At 42.7% G+C, this 16,641-nt stretch overlaps 1 protein-coding gene across 22 annotated transcripts in view; it reads left to right on the top strand.

Annotated features, from left to right (window-relative positions):
* Nucleotides 1-16,236, top strand: part of cacna1ab (calcium channel, voltage-dependent, P/Q type, alpha 1A subunit, b) — a 200,703-nt gene extending 184,467 nt beyond the window's left edge. For 14 of the 22 annotated variants that reach the window (XM_026171897.1, XM_026171895.1, XM_026171894.1 and 11 more), the window contains 7 exons: nucleotides 2,219-2,340; nucleotides 3,587-3,722; nucleotides 5,013-5,126; nucleotides 7,365-7,400; nucleotides 11,254-11,446; nucleotides 13,916-14,154; nucleotides 15,330-16,236. In XM_026171897.1, coding sequence (XP_026027682.1) covers nucleotides 2,219-2,340; nucleotides 3,587-3,722; nucleotides 5,013-5,126; nucleotides 7,365-7,400; nucleotides 11,254-11,446; nucleotides 13,916-14,154; nucleotides 15,330-16,058 — 1,569 coding nt within the window. In that variant the 3' untranslated portion in view covers nucleotides 16,059-16,236. The other 8 variants (XM_026171900.1, XM_026171899.1, XM_026171904.1 and 5 more) reach the window with 6 other exon arrangements.
* The last annotated feature ends 405 nt before the right edge of the window (nucleotides 16,237-16,641 follow it).

Below are 16,641 nucleotides of genomic sequence, written 5' to 3'. Positions count from 1 at the left end.
AAGCCCACTTTTGGTTAACCCTCTAAGGCAGAGGTATAGAACTCCAGGCCTCTAGAGCTGGTGTTCTGCAGGTTTTAGACGTGTCCTTGATCCAACACAGCTGATTTAAATGGCTAAATTATCTCCTCAACATGTCTTGAAGTTCTCCAGAGGCTGGTAATGAACTAATCATTTGATTCAGGTGTTTCGACCCAGACTGAGATGTAAAACCTGCAGGACACCCGCTCTCGAGGCCTGGAGTTCCCTACCTCTGCTCTAAGGTCTAGCAGCACTGTACAATGAAAATGTGTGATCTTTGGGCTTTTGCAAAATGTTCTCCAAAGTCTTGAGGGGTTTTTTCTTCAAAACATATGGTTAATGGTTAAGGTTACTTAACGTCAGTGATATCTTTGACCTCATCTAGATGCTGTACCTGTCGATCTATGTTCCCACCCTCACTTATGGCCACAAGCTAGTGACCCTGAAGAATGAGGTTGCACACACAGGCAGAGTACAGGTGCTGCTCCTCCACATTGAAAGGAGGCAGTTGAGGCAGAATGCTTCCTGATGGGTCCTCAGTGAGGCGTTCGGGTCGTGACGGCTTCCTGTTGTTGCTCAGACCCCAAATCAGAAAGAGAAAATAAGTAAAATTGACAAATATTTATTTTAGACCTAAAATGACTAATAAAAGAAGCTAAGGGTGGCTCCTTTCTTTAACAACTCATCTGTTTACCTCTTTGCCTCCATTCATTCCTGCTGTGCACATGTCAAGTGTGAAATGTCTTAGTCATTGTTTGTTATCGTTGTCTGTCAGTATTTTGTTGTTTTGTCTTTGTTGGCTACTTTGTTTCCTTGGCATGGATGTTGTCTGATGTCCCTTGTGCCCATCCTCCATGCCATCTGTGTCCTTCTGTCTTCTATTTATCCTTCCAGGAAGCTAGAGACTTTGACCTGTCAAGCTCTCCCTATTTGGTCAATCCAGGTTGATTGCCACCACGTTTCTCTAACCGAGACCCATTCTCTTCAGCCTGTGTTTCTTTGAATCTGCCTGCTCCCTTCTCTGTCTGCGGGGACGTTGAGGGAAGATTCCTGAGACCAGTGTCTCCCTGTGTAATCATTCTGTCATGGAAGCATTCATTCATACACACACAACTGCAGAAACATACTCAGTTGGAGCCAGAGGTGTTCAGTGTTTCTCTGTTTGTCATTATCCTATCCATCTAAACATTTCTACCATGAGTTTTGTCAGGATCCATCAGTGGCTCTGGTACTAGAACAAAACTGTTCAGAGACAAACTTAAACAGTTTTTCTCCTTGACACTGGAAAAGACAGTTGGACAGGATCAAAAAACTTATGGCTTTTTTTTAAAGTGATATCTTTGTGACTTCATTCGTGAGAACAAACAGAAGTCATATCGGTTGTCTCTGTGTCTGACACAATCAGTATGACGTGTGTCCTGTGGCGAGCTTAGATAATGTCAGCATTTTTAAGCAGCTAACCAAAGCTGGCCATTATTAATGGTGCACATTGTAGCCGGACTTCCTGTCCAACAGATCAGCCTGATGTGTCTGAAGAGGTTTGAATTTGTTTCTGAGCAGCTCTTCAGTCATTTATCCTCCGGCCTTTAGCTTCCAGACCATGGAGGGACATGACATGGGCTCTCGCAGTCATGAACCATCAACGCTAAGCCACTCCAGAGAGGACTCTGTTGAAACAGGATCTCCTGAGAGTAAAACGGCTTGACCTTTGACCTGTCTGATGGAAGCAGAAGTTGCTTTTTAATACTGCTGGTTTAGGATCAGATTACTACTTCTCTTGAAATGGCATGTTACTCAAAACAACTTGGCAGATCAGTATATGATTTTTGAGTAAAATGTCTCTATATAGATATACTTTGTGAGTATGAGAACCTGGTCCAAGACCTGAGATTTAAGAGCAATCTTACCTCAAGGTAAAAGCTCCCCTCTGACACAGATCTGAGATCAGTTTTGCTACCCTGAATCTCTACCCAACATATCAGAGTTAACAGTGTCCCTTTAACACTTTCTGGGTAGCAAGCAGACTCCAGATCAAGTAGTCTTTGGGGAAACTTTACCTTGGATACCCACAGCCATGTGCTTGCTGATGGCGCCCCCGTGTGGGTGCATGCTGCGAGTGCATCCTGTGTTTGTGTCCTGTGTCTGCCCCCCTGAGTGTGCCTGATGCAAGCCTGCAGGCCATGTCGTGTATCTCACACAGAACCGAACGCCATTAATGTTTCAGCGCATGGAGCCGCCCTCTGAGGGAGGCGGCACGGACGGCCAGGGAGGCCAGGGCCAGAACGGCCTCTCCAGCACGCAGCTAGACAACATCAACAGCATGTGAGTAGAAAACGGGGGAAGCCCATACACACTGCAATGAGGCGCTTCAGACAGAAACGTCCAGTACAAATACATTAAGCATACAGTCGCATCCACACTGTAGATCAATTCAAAAAATCTGTTTGTTTGTTTTTTATTTTCCCCCCTTTTGTGCCAGTTCCATTCCAGCTAATGCCTTTAACACTGATTGTGAGCTATAGTGAGCTGAAAGGAAAGGTTTGAAAGTAAAAACAAGCAAAATGTGCTTCTTCTTTTTTTTTTTGACCAGACCTTTTATGCCTTATTACAGTTTTTGTACATTTTTCACTATAATATTTTAGGAGCCATATTTAGAATATAAGGCATCATGTGACTTCTTGAAGGTTATCAAAACTCTTATTTAGTTTGGTCTCCTTATTTAAACTTTGAAAGATATTGATTATAAAACATGCCACAGTTAGGATGCTTCAAAGTTTGCTGGAATTCTGATAACTTTATCATTATTCTCTTATTAAAGACTTATTAAAGTCTTTGCAGAGAAAGATGGTGCCACTAGCTCGCACCAGCTCATCCACAGCACCTCAGCTGAATCTCATGCTTCTCTTTTTTTAAATCATATCATCACATCAAACAAAATAATATACTGATGTTTTACTGTGATTGAGAAGTTTGAGGTAAAGAAACCCTAATCCTTAAAACAAACCTCTGACAAATATACACTGTGATCTCTGTAACATAGTTATTTTTCAGTTAATTATGATATTCGTTTTTCCTCAAGTGTAGATTAAAATGTAATTTTGTTTTCATTTTCATTTCCAAACCTTGGATTTTAAATGTAGTGTAAACATAAATCAGATCAGATACAGAAAAAGTACAAGCGCTGTTTATCAAGACATGAGTATAAGGTCTTGATGCCAGGTCTCTCTTGGAAATGAGATTTTTAATCTCAATGAGATTTTTTACCTGGATAAATAAAGGATTAATAAATAAGCAACAATATGATAATTATAGTATCTGTAATCATGTTACCATGCTAAGATTAAAATTAAGCTTGAAGTACAGCTCCTGTTTAGACGGACTCTATAAATCAGTAAACAGGTCAATAGTAGCCGACATATTGATCCCACTCTAAATTAATTCCTTGGTCTTCTACAAATTCGGTGTTGTTGCATTAAGGATTACTGAAAAATTACAGTATCCCTAGCATTCCAATAATATTCATATTTATGTTTGTGTGTGTGTGTGTGTGTGTGTGTGTGGGTGCCAGACCTCCTGAGGGTGGCATGACTGAGAGCCAGTCATGGGTGACGGCCAAAGCCCAGGAAATGTTCCAAAAGACGGGTAACTGGAGCCCGGACAGACCCTACCCCGACGACCTCCACGACAACCGTCACAACCCCCAGGTATAATGACACCGAACATGCATGTTGTCACCGTGGTAACATCAGTCTAAACCCAACCAGTCCCTGCTTCCACACTGGTCTAGTAATATCTGTGGACATAATAGAGAAGGGAAGAAACTGCAATCCCAACTCAACAACCTACTTCTGCAGGGTTTTTCAGTTTGTGTAGCTACTCAGTGACCCTACTTGCTATTACGTTTTTCTAAAGCATCTAACATGTAAAACTTCCTGCTAAATAAATACAGTTCAAAACATTTCAGAGGGTTTTTCTCCACTTCAGTGTCCGCTGCTAATTCAAAGCTGAAACGATCTTATATTAACCTGTAAAAATGTTCAGAGCTCTACATTGTAAAGTGAAAAGCGCAGCTTTCTAAAGAGAGCAGTTAAAGACAGGTAAGGTGTGTCATTAACCTCCTGGTTTCCTTTGCTCCTTGGCGAGCATTTTATTTAGAAATGTCTTTTTGTAATTATCTAAGCACACAAGTGGATGGATAGGCATCTAAGCCATGGAAGACACCTTTACAGACCTGGACTTTTGCACTTAATCAGCTCCTTCATTCCTGCCGTTTCGATGTTGCTGCTATTACTCCGCAGGCACAACAGCAGTCTTTTTCTTTTTCCAGATGTGCCCACTTTTGTCCTTTCATTCTCTTTCTCCATCTTCCTCCCCCTAGTCCATGTTCCCCCGGCCTTATTCTCTCAGTCTGACCATCTTCCTCTCCCTTGAGTTTTCCTGTTTCCTCTCCAACCTCCTCTCGAGTCAGTGGCTTAAAGTTTACAGATGTGTTTTGTGACCTACACCTTTTCCTCCCCACTAGTCCTTTACTTCCGCTTGTCTGTTGGGGTGCTCCTACTCCCCAGTGCCTCGTCTCCCTTCTGAATCCCATGACGGCTGCACAAAGACGAAATGTGAATTACAAGTTGTGTAAGTTGGCTGTTGAGCTCTTGAGAGGCTCCAGTTTTCAGAGGGTTGGCAGCTTGATATTAAAATAGTTTTCCAGTGGTTCCAAAGAAGTATTTCCTTGTTGGATTTTGGATCTAAATATATTATGGTTATGTGGTTTTATAGTTTATAAGCTGACCTAATCCATCCCCACACTAAATTTATGCAGCTTGTTGCATAAATTGTCCTATTATTCGTCCTGCAATTGAAAAAAAAGAAAACTAATATCATATGAATAATCCTATCCTTGTAACTCATTAACATCATGTCATGCCCCTCACTCGATTGGTCAGTGAGTCTCCCCCTCAGCAGACAGTGGTCACGCCCCCTCTCATTGTGTTTTACAGACGGTAGAGATGAGGGAGATGGGGCGGGACGGGTACTCCGACACTGAGCCCTATCACCCAATGGATGGGCATGGGCGGACCCTCTCCATGCCCCGCCTCTCGGCAGACAACCAAGTGAGCACCTTCATCTCACCATCACTCACTGTCATCCTCACTCTCTCACATTATGCCTGACAGCTGAAGTGAATTGGAAAAGCTTCTCTCTGCATCCTAAAACAAATAAAAAGGAACGAGTCTGACATCATCTAAAACCTTCTCGTTCGAATAATAATTTTTCATATTTCTTAAAGCATTTCAGGTAACTCTGGGTCTCTGAATGAGACGTGCCACTTAGGATGCAATGTCAGGACAGGAGACTGCTGTAAATTCACTTCCCTCTGTCTCGTTTCCCTTCCCTCCTCTTTTTCCACCCATCCTCTAACCAGCACTGCCTCCCTTTCACCCTTCACTCCTCCAGCAGCTGACCCATCACTGCTCATCTCCAAGCTCCATCTCTGAGCAGCACTGCAGAATGTAAAACTGGGTCTGAAGGCTGGATCAGTGTCCTAGATATGTATATTAATATACATCTAGAAGACCTGTGTGTAGAGAATATTTAACCCCTCCCCTGTCACTGCTCCCCGCTCCATTTCCATTGAATCCTTGGTGTGTCTGTCCCGTGTGAACTGTGGCCAGAGTCACTCTTCAGCTGCGAAATAAATAAAACTCAGCGTCTGCAACACTTAAAGGGAAACAAAGCACACGGTTGTTGACGTGAAAGTTACACATAAAGTGGGTCATCCGTTCATTATACTGGGCCATGACTGACAGGATGAAGAGCATGATCTCAGCTACCCACGCTGTCACTGAAGTGAAGCTGTGGCGTGTATGATGATGGGTGCACGCATGTAAGGCATGCCTTTTTTTAACTGACAAAACTTTGACAAAAAGAAAAAAGATTCGATACATCTGCAGATCAGGTTTGTGTATCCTCACTTAACTGTGGCACACAAATCCATTCCAACAGAGAGCTTTTCCAGCACTCCACAGTCGGAGGTGTGTTAGCTAAACCTGTCACGCCAAGGCAGGTGTTGCAATAGTTCAGTAAGGATCTAATTAAATAACGCAATAAATCTGCTTTTTACTTTAAAGAAGGATTATTGAAACTCAGTTAATCAAACATTTCAGCACATGTCACATACAGCACTTGTGGACCTACGTACTTACTTTGAAGCCTCTGGCTGCAGTTACACACACACCAACACATTCATGTCCACAGCATTTCACTGCATCACGTCATGTTGCTCTCACTTTGGTATGTTGGTTCCTTCATAAGGCTTTTCTGTCCGAGCAGTTGGAGTAAACAGCAGGATTGTGTACATAATAAAAAATCAGCTTATACCTTTTTACTTACGTTTTTGTGGAAGCACTTATTAAATGTAACGTTACAATAAAGCTAACGGTTATCACCTTACCCTCACATTGTTGTACAGTTATCCAATGGCTGTGATTTATTGTACTGTATTGTCTTAGATGCTTTTCATATTTAGTATCTGCGCACCAGTATGCACTCATTAAAGCAAACACTGCCTGACCCAGGTCTGTTACCTATACATTTGAACATTGCTAAGTCTTCAACTCTGAAAAATAGAGTTGAGGTTTAGTGTAGTTTAATATGACGCTGCTTTGAAACGAAAAATGTCTCTATAATCGTAAAGTATCCAGAAACTACGGAAAGCTAGCTCGTTCTGTAGAAAATATCCTGTGCGTGTATCTGTGAGTGTGTATCTGTGTTTAAGCGTGTGTGTTGTGTAAACAGTATACATGTGCGTCTGTACACTGTTACTTACTGTATTCTAACACTGCTCTGCCTTCCAGAGTGCTCGTGCTATTTCGGTAAGTGTGTGTTTGTGTGTGTGTGTGTGTTTGTGTGTGTGTGTGTGTGGGGGGGCGGGATGTCCTCTGTCTCCTCTTGCTCGCCCGCAGATCTCTTGGCTCTGATGTGTGCTGCGCGCTAGACATCCTGAAATTAACTGAACTCTCTCTTTCTCTCTTTCTCCTGTCTCTGCACCCCAACTCCTCCTTCATTTCTTCCTTTATATCATTTTATTGTATTTCATTTTTCATCCTCCTGTGTTTTTGTCCGACATCCTCATCTGTCCTCTTCAAAAAACAAATCCTCTCTTTCTCTCCTCCACAAATCACTGTCTTATCCTGTTATCGATTTCTCTCTCTCTCCATCCTTTTTTCTCCTCGGGTCCTGGTGGCTATGCTACGTCGGGCCTGTGCTCTGTGTGCGTGTGTGTGTACGTGCGTGTGCGTGCTACACTGCTCTGCTATACGTTATCATCTCTGTGTTCGCCTGCTCTGCAGCGGAGGAGACACAGGCCTCGCGGAAATAACCTCAGTGTATGTACCTCTTGCTCTATCTCCATCTGCCCTCTCCCCCGCTCGTTTCCTCTGTCTCTCTCTGACGGTCTGTCTTTCCAAACTGGATCTGCAGCAGATTGTAGTTTTGCTGGTCATTTCGCCCCACATCAGGTGCCATATGGGTGGAGCTGAACAGCAGTGAAACAGTTCGACTCGCCATTCGGTGTCAAAGAAACTGCCCCTGCCCTGGTATTCAGGGCAGTTTGCATTTCCAAATCCTTTTCATTTTAGCAAAATTTTCAGCACTCTGTGTGGCCGACATTTGTTCTTCAACAGCCATTCAGAGTGTTCACGGGCCATGATTGAGTTTTCAATCAAACACTGAGATGGAACCAAGTGGGTCAGTCGGTTGAATGGAAATTCAAAACCTCTTCTGCTCATTCACCAAATATTCCAGTGTTTCCAGAGTGGCTGCACACTCAAGTGTTCTGAGCAAAGGGTATTCATCTCTTGGACAGAAACTCAGCGATTTTCCCAAATTTCAGATAAATCAAACATCTATCTAGTTTTCAAAAGCCACCATTTTAAGTGCTGTGCCACACTTTTGTGTTCATGTCTGTAGACACAATATGAAAGTCAGCTTCAAGCAGGAATTTTATGCCTTTTTAAAAGAAATCTCTGTGTTGTCTGCATATAGTCTTTTGTGGTAATGGGTTGTGTTCTCCTTCATTGATGCACCTTTAGAAAAAGTCAACCTCTATTACATTAATGCAGTGAACCCCACCCATCTGGCACTCGAGCCTCTTTGATTCAGCTTTGACCTAATTGTCACTGTTCAGATCTACTTTGATCAGGCCTTCTCCTCTGTCTTCCTCTTCTGTCGGCTTTTCTTTGAGCTATCTGAGTCTCTCTTTTTCTTCTTCCTTTTTCTCTCTCGAGTTTGCTCATGTTGAGCTCGCTCTGCGCTCCATTGTTTTCACTCCCTGTGAGAGTTTCACAGGAGTTCAGCTCGTACGCAGCGTCTGTGTGTGCTCGTCTGTGTGTGTCTATTACCTGTGCATTTGAATCCTTTGCATCACTGCAGACCGGGTCAACAGTGTATGATGAAAAGCATGGACTGCCCTGATATGTGACTGTTGGCCAGTACCGGGGATAGGCAGGGTGCCGGCATGTCATTACTCATGCATGACGTGGCAAAGTCTCACTGTGGATGCGAGAGAAAGTGGTGTGCCAATGAGGCAAGGCGTTGCTTTAGTCAAAGCCTGATGTTCAGTAGCATAAAAGGTGGCATGAAAGGCAGAGTGTGATGCTCATGATGTAGCTGCGTTGTGTTCAGCACCTTACATTAAGTTGCTTTCAATTCAAAATTAACAGTATAACTAGGGATGAAACAAAAATGAAAAACTGAAAGAAACCTGCCTGATGAGGCGTTAATGGACTAGTTTACTGAGAGCTTGGATGTCTACAAGAATGTGAGTCAACTGCTCTCAAAAGGTATACAATAAGACCACAAAAGAGACTGATAAACTAACTAAAAACCAGGGAAGACTAGTCAAATCTGGCAAGTCGGATCGGTAGTGACTAAATATTGTTATTCTAGCCAAAAAAGTACCATCTCACAAAAACACACTCCAGTGCTGATTGTTCTCAGTCAGAATTTTCAGAACATTCCCTAAAACTCTGCTTTGACAGTCTGACTCTTGGGACATATTCTTGGGGAACAACCTTTTAAATTAAAAGAAAAAAGACAGATATACTCCTGATCATGCTCCTCACCTAATGTGCCGTCTTCAGATTTGGACACAGCTGGACTCTTCCACTCAAAAGTTCTGTTTGGTCTCTGGATTATAGCCAGAAATCTTGCTCTCACAAAGGGTGGAGCTCCTCTACGTCGAGGGTGGGTTAGTTTGACACAGAGTTTGATCCTCTCTGTGAAACTTAAAGATCCATGTTGAAAACAATGAAAGTGGCAGCAGGTAAAGTTTCTGCGATTTATGGGTGTAGCAATGCAACTTTTTGATATTAGCTTTGGCCTTTGTAGTGTCCAAATAATGGGGGAAAAGAATATAACTTTGTAAATATCTAATGGTTTTTAATGATATTTATTTATTCTTCAATAAAACATTACTTTACAAAATGCTGTTTTGTCAAACTCATCAATTTAAAATGGAGAAATGAGGCTTTTTGTCAAAATAAACTATTCGAAGTCCGACACAAGTTTTTCTCTGTGTGTGTGTGTGTGTGTGTGTGTGTGTGTGTGTGTGTGTGTGTGTGTGTGTGTGTGTGTGTGTGTGGGTGGATTAAGGGTGTACACATTTCTGTACTGCCAGCTACTCAGAGAACATGCATGGCTTGTGTACAGACTGCTGTAAGTGGTGACATTCGTCTCAGGGCGGAGAATCCTCCTGTGTTTGTCTTTGTCTGGCCTGCTGCTTGCAGACTGACCTGCTTTATCATCGAGTTAATGTGAGGCTTTGTGGGGGTTCACAGTGTGGGCAGGGTCTTTTTCCTGATCAGAGAAGCCTGACAATGAACCCAGCAGGAAAATCATGTAGAACTGGTCCCAGTATATATGTTGTAGGTCACATTTCAGCTGTGAGTAGATGAGATGAGTAGATGAGCCTTCATGGTGAGCAGGAAGTAAATCACATCACCAGCTCACTTTTGATATTTGTTTATTATTTTGTTTATTCAAACAGACAGTGGACAGTGAAACATTTTGTCTCGTAGTTTTTTTAGTGTAGGATTTTCCTGTTGAGTTCTTGAAGAGCTTTTGCTCTGGCTCAGAGCGCCTAGAATGATGGATTGTCTTATCCGCAGAGTGTCCATATTTGATTTATATTCGATCATACTTAGAAAGAAAGTATGCATGTAGCGATAAACAAGATCAGTCTTTGAATAAGATGTAACCCTTGCTGCTCTATTGTCAGATTGGCGTAATGTTTTCTTCCCACACCATCTTTGCATCATTCTCATTAATGATGAGGACTAAGGCTCTCCTTACCATGTGTTTCATACCTCTGGCATGACATTTATGTCATCCAGCTAATTATAATATGCCAGTTTGAAAAGCAAAAGTTACATAAAATCTGTTCTTTTTCATGGCTATAAATATATACACATTTTTTAAGAAATGCCAAGTAATGTGGAATTTTCAGTTTTGCATTTTGTGTTTTTAATTATAAATCAAACCATAAAAAGACTGTCTGGTATCTCAACCCGAGTTTCATGTAAATGAAATATGGCTGCTGTGGGGAAAAGCAATATAGCTCCTCTGTGCATGTGAGGCATGGTTTCTAAAGCTCAACCTCATGCTTGTTCTCTGTCGCGCTACCCTTTTCTCCTCTCCCTGTGAGTTCCCTGTTTATATCTGTGCGTTTCATATCACCATATTTTGGTGAAGAGGCATGGTGTCACATGTTGTTTCATACTTAGACTTAATACTAAGGGATTTCAGGTCCTTTCCTTCAAGTTACATGAATGCTAATGCCGTTAGCTGGGGTCAGATTAGGCTATTCAGAAATCATATTTAGATCTGTATAGGTCACCACACACTACAGCACACAAGCCAAATATTCATATTATCAAATCAAACTGCACCTTCTGAAATCCTGAATTGCCGTCTTGTTCTGAACCACCACGCATCTAAATCAAGAGTTGGCATTGGATCATAAAGCACTTATACGCCCAATACCATAATGTTATATACTCAGCAAAAGTCACTGAAGTGACTGGTGTCCTTCTCAGACATGAGGACGGACTCCACTCCAGCAGTCCAAGGCCTTAAATCTCACTTCTTTTTATCTTTCTCTCCCCTACCTTATGATTTCTCTATCTGCCTCTATCTCCCTCTTCTGTATTTTCTTCTACTCTGCCTCCTTTGTCCTCGCAGACCATTACTGACACAAGTCCGATGCGTCGCTCCACGTCCAGCCTAGTTCATGGGCGTACAGGCAGGGGCGTGAGGCTGGACGACTACTCGCTGGAGAGGGTGGTGTCTGAGGAGGGGAGACATGGAGGACGCAGGGACAGAAGCCACCGCACCTCGCAGCGCTCCCTGACCAGATACACCGACGCGGACACGGGTGAGTAACTCAGAATGGTTATTTCCTTTGAAATCAGACCAACATCTGCACCAGTGTTCAGTTCACCAAAGAAAGATGAGCCATAAATCTCAGTGTGAGAGCAGTGCATCGTCTGCGTACAGATGGTGTGGCTAAGCTGACTGGTGTTTTGATTGCTGTGGTCAGACTGTCATGTTTAACACCATGAGAAGATCCCTAAAACTGTAACTTTCCATATTTGAGGGCTAGTGTTAAAATTAAATAATGTAAATTGGTTGTACAATTGGCATCACGGACAATCACAAATATAGGGCAAGTTTGTTGTGGCTGTTCATGAGCATTTGACTTATTTGTTGATTTAACTTTGCTTTTATATGAAAAATAAACTGTGGCTTGGAAATAAGTAGACAAAATCATAAGACTTCACAGTTAATTTGGAAAATATGTTATTGTCATTTCATTCAAGCACAGGTTGTGCTTTGGAAGAAAGGAGTTTTCTCATGTCACCAAGTCTCTTTACACAAGGAGAAACTTAAGTCTTGCTAACAGGCTACCATTTGTATTAGTATGTGGCATTTTATGCTAAGCTATACTACATCATAGATGGTTTAGCTGAAAAATAGAAAATTCTACCTCGCATGCTAAACTTTAGCATGTTAGCCATGTTAGCATAAGAAACGTTTGTTTGACCAGTAGACTGAATAAAAAAAAATACCCATTGGTTTCTGATTTGTGACACTATGAGAAATCAATTATTATTTAAGGCTGTCATTGATGTAACAATATTTGTTAGTAACATTAGCTTGGTTAGCAAGATGTATTCAGAGACTAGGTGCTTATTAATGTTGAAATACAAATAATGTATTAGAATATCTACTCAAAAAAATTGTAACATAGACTTCTTGTAATATATATGCTAGTACACATAACCACAACTGCAAAATAAGTGAGTTAAAAATGCTACAAAAGACACATAAGCAGTCAAAGCTCAGTTCAGCTAAGCTAGCTGCCTATCACTTAGAAGAATACTTTAGGACTCACGGCAACCTTAACATAGTTGTGGTCAAGGGGAAGTAGCTATAGAAATCAAAAGTGGGTTTTTTTTGTACCAGGCTATAAACATGCTTCTTCCTTCTCTAAAGTTAAGGACTGGAAGGTCATAGGAATTGATTTAGATTCAAATGGATATTTTAAAATTAAACATTAGCCTCAAGTTCGATGTTGTCTTCATCTAACTTATTACGTTTTTAAGGACCAAAACATGTCCAAAAATTTATTGCAACTGTGTGCAATGGATTTGTAATCTTGCTGCCTTTGACTTCAACAAGGGTGACCATGTCTGCAACTACCTGCCATCTTCAAATTAACATTTTTGCATCAGAAAGCTGTTGCCTTCTACATGCACAGAAATTCACATTAACTGCTTACATTCAGAGCCAAACCTCATAGATTTGAAGCAGAAATTCAGAAATTCTTCCACAAATAGTGACCTAGTTGCTAGGTCCATTATTGGGCAATGGTTTAATTGCAAATTGACTCAGCAACCTTGCTTTTATAAAGGAATAGAACCGAAATACAATCAGCTGAGTCTCCTATTGCAAAGATCATGTGACAGATGTGTTTTGCACATAATTGCGATCCGTTAACACTGCATTTATGCATTAGATGGTAATGGTTTACAAACCTTCACCAATCAGTGGTTCTAGTTAGTCCTAGAAGGACCATAATTGTTTGGAGACAGGTTGTCTCCCACCATGCAACCTGTATAATCACCTCGTGATCGAAAGTGGTCACTGAGCGATTCAGAGTAAAGCCCAATGAACCTCTGGGTGACCAGATGGTGACTGCAACTACTTGCAATTGCTTTCTGACAAAATAGTACCTTGATAGTACCTTTTAAGATTGCAACATATGGACATTTAGAAACTTCTACATATAGTACTGCGTGCAGTGTTGTTTGCAGCCAGGTCAAGAGTAATTCAGCAGCAGTTACTCCATTTACCTAAGTCAACATACATTTACAGATCATCATATTCACAAATATTAGTGCAATTCAAATCTTGGCACAGAGAAGTCCTTGAAAAGAACATTGCACAAAGCAGACAGCCCACTTCATCATTAATTGCGAGTCCAAATTGCATGCTTCAGCTGTAAAACTAATGCAACAACGCTGACAGAGTTAACCTCTAAAACCCTTTTATAATTGAAGAGCTCTCTAATCTAATGGAGAATCCTCTGCTCTGCCACATCGATTCTGGAGTGGAGATGTTCTGCATTTGACTGCACAACTGGAGTAGATTTTCTTCTTGCATGTTTTTGCAGTTTTAAGAACTTTAGCTTTACAGTAAACATGGAAAGTTTATTGTGTTAATCAAGTGGATAAAGACTTCTTGAGAATTAAGAATATCTTTGAGTAGAATTTTTGTTAATATGTTCTCAAGGATAATAAAATTATTGGTTTAAATGTAAACTGAGACGTCTCTTTGCCAGGCCTGGGCACAGACCTCAGCACCACCACACAGTCAGGTGATCTGCCGCCCAAGGAGCGCGAGCGGGACCGTGGCCGGACCAAGGACCGTCGTCACCACCATCACCATCACCATCATCACGGCTCCATGGACAAGGAGCGGTACGGCCACGACCGCCACGACTACTCCCACAGGCATCCCCACGACCGTCACTGGTCCCGGTCACCCAGCGAGGGGCCTGACGGACGAGGTCACAGACAGGTGGGCTCCAAAAGCAAAGATTATTGTCAAGGTTCAGCTGTTTAATTTCTTTATAGAATGTCTCATCGGGAGCATTTTGGATTGTTTGAGATTTTCTCTATTTCTGCATAAGCACGAGACACTTTCTCTTGAGCTTCAGTTCACAGACAGATGACTTGATCTGTTGATTTTTATTTTGGTGGCATTAATAGGACATCAGAAAAGGCCTACTACATGATCCTGTCAGCACCCGGTTTCACAGATAGGATAAGGTCCTTATGCTGGAATGCAGTAATGTCGGGATGGCTTTTTACTGCTTAAAAGTTACCCAGTCTTCTTTTGTGAGCTCCCAGCCGATCCCTTTGGCCGACCACTCCTGGGGAGGATAATAGTGGTCCTGAAATTCATTCTTTAAAGACAGTGTGTCTAACTGTGGGTTGATGAAATCCAATATCTTCAGAAATAGTTCTGTAACATTTCCAGCCTAATGAACATCAACAACTCACCCTCTTTTGCCCTGAACGATGTACTTCTGCAAATACTTTGAGATGATCAGTTTAAAAAAAATAATTACTGGCTAACAGGTTCAGGTACTATTTATTGACAGCCAAGTAACATTGGGAAGAGTCAAAGTAGAATACTTCACATTTGCAGGATCTGCTTTTAGGGCTGATATTAAAAACAAAAAGTTTTAATTTCATTTTTGCAGAAATATAGAAAAGAGTACACAAAGTCTCAAGCACCAGTGTAAACATGCAATTATAGTATGGTATGACCTGTTTTTGTCTTAGATCTATATTTTGATGTACTTGGATCTTCTTATTATGATTTGAGGACAGTAGTTAATCATTTCACATATATTGTGACCCTTAATCTCCAGTAAGAGTTCACAAAAGGTTATTTCCACACTTCTATTTATGGATATCAATCTCTCTTTTTTCTGTTATGCTTTTTTTTCTTTGTCACCATTTCTCTGTCCATTTTTCTTCAATGTGACATGTGGCTTCTTGATGTCAATTTTTTGCTTCATCACTATGTTTTTGGATGATTTTTAATGGTGTCTATGTATCCATCTTTCTATCCATCTATCTCTCTTTCTTTCTGTCTATCTATCTCACCTCCGTTCTGCTCTATTCTGGTCTCTGTTGTTATTGTTGTGGTGCGTTTTGATTTTCCTTGTTTACATTTTGCTGTAGGGCAGTAGTTCGGTGAGCGGCAGCCCGGTTCCCTCTACCTCGGGGACCAGCACTCCAAGGAGAGGCCGCCGCCAGTTGCCTCAGACCCCTGCAGTCCCACGCCCACATGTCACCTACTCCCCCGCGGTCCGCAAGCCTGGCTATGGCCCCCCAGGGCCAGGTCGCCTGCGTTCACCCTCTCCACGACACTTCTCCCCTCCAGACCATGACAGAGGCTACCACCACCGACCCCCGTCACGCCACGCCTCTCCCCACCACGGGGGATCTTCATCCCGGCATGGTTCGCCACGCTCCCCTAGGCACCAGTCCCCACGCTCGCCCCTCCACGGCTCACCCAGGTCGCCTCACCGAAGCCGCTGGAGCGGGCCTCCACCCGGGGACAGCCTGGAGTGTGACGGGCCCTTCTACGAGAGAGATTATGAGTATGAGCGTCACCACGAGCCTCCCGCCTACGAGCAGAGCCTCTCCCACGGCAACCCTCACCCACATGGAGGAAATCCTCACCCACACCCACGTTCACCTAGGACTGCCCGCCACGGGCCTCCTCCACCCCCTCAACCGCATCCACGCAGGGTACCCAATGGTTACCGCTCATCTTCACCTTCCCCACACCGACGGGGAACACCAGGGGTGCCACCCCACCCACACCACCGGCCTGCCCATGCCAGAGGGCCCCGCAAGGGCCTGCATGAACCTTATAGTGAGACGGATGAGGATGACTGGTGCTAGCAACCATAAAGAGCTTGGGATATGGCAGGAGAGGAGAAGAAGAACAGCAGTCTCCAGTGCTCTGGCCTTGGATATGTAGACTAAAAGAAAAAACAAACAAAAACAAAAAAACAAAACAGAGTGGTGGGAGGGGTTGGATACCCTCGAAACCCTCTACCTTCAGCTCTCAGACTATGAACGAGTGGAAGGGGTGGAGGGGAGGGGGGGGGGGGGGGGGGCAGCAGAAAAGCCTTTTACACATTTTGTGTAATACTCAAATGAGTGGCAGAGCAGCATATGGGTAAAAAAGAAAAAGGGACCGCCAAGGCCTGGACACAGTTTACCTCTGCTTCTTTCAATCTCAGAACTACACTTCCCAGAATCAGCCTTGATCATCAAGACCTGGCTGCAGGAGGAAAAGAGAGGTGTGGGAGTGCAAGCAAGGGAGGAGCACGAGGTTATTCAAGTGCGATGTTATGAGGCCTAAAAGCACTTCTCTCAGACTGATGCCTGATTGCTTAGATTTGCTAGACGTGTGCTATTTGTCTCTGGCCAGACTGCTACTGTAAAAGCCTGAAAATGAGCTGGAACACAGAGTCCGCCG

Source organism: Astatotilapia calliptera, chromosome 6 (assembly GCF_900246225.1).
Source record: "Astatotilapia calliptera chromosome 6, fAstCal1.2, whole genome shotgun sequence".
NCBI classification, from domain to species: Eukaryota; Metazoa; Chordata; class Actinopteri; order Cichliformes; family Cichlidae; genus Astatotilapia; species Astatotilapia calliptera.
This window is presented reverse-complemented; position numbering and strand designations above follow the sequence as displayed.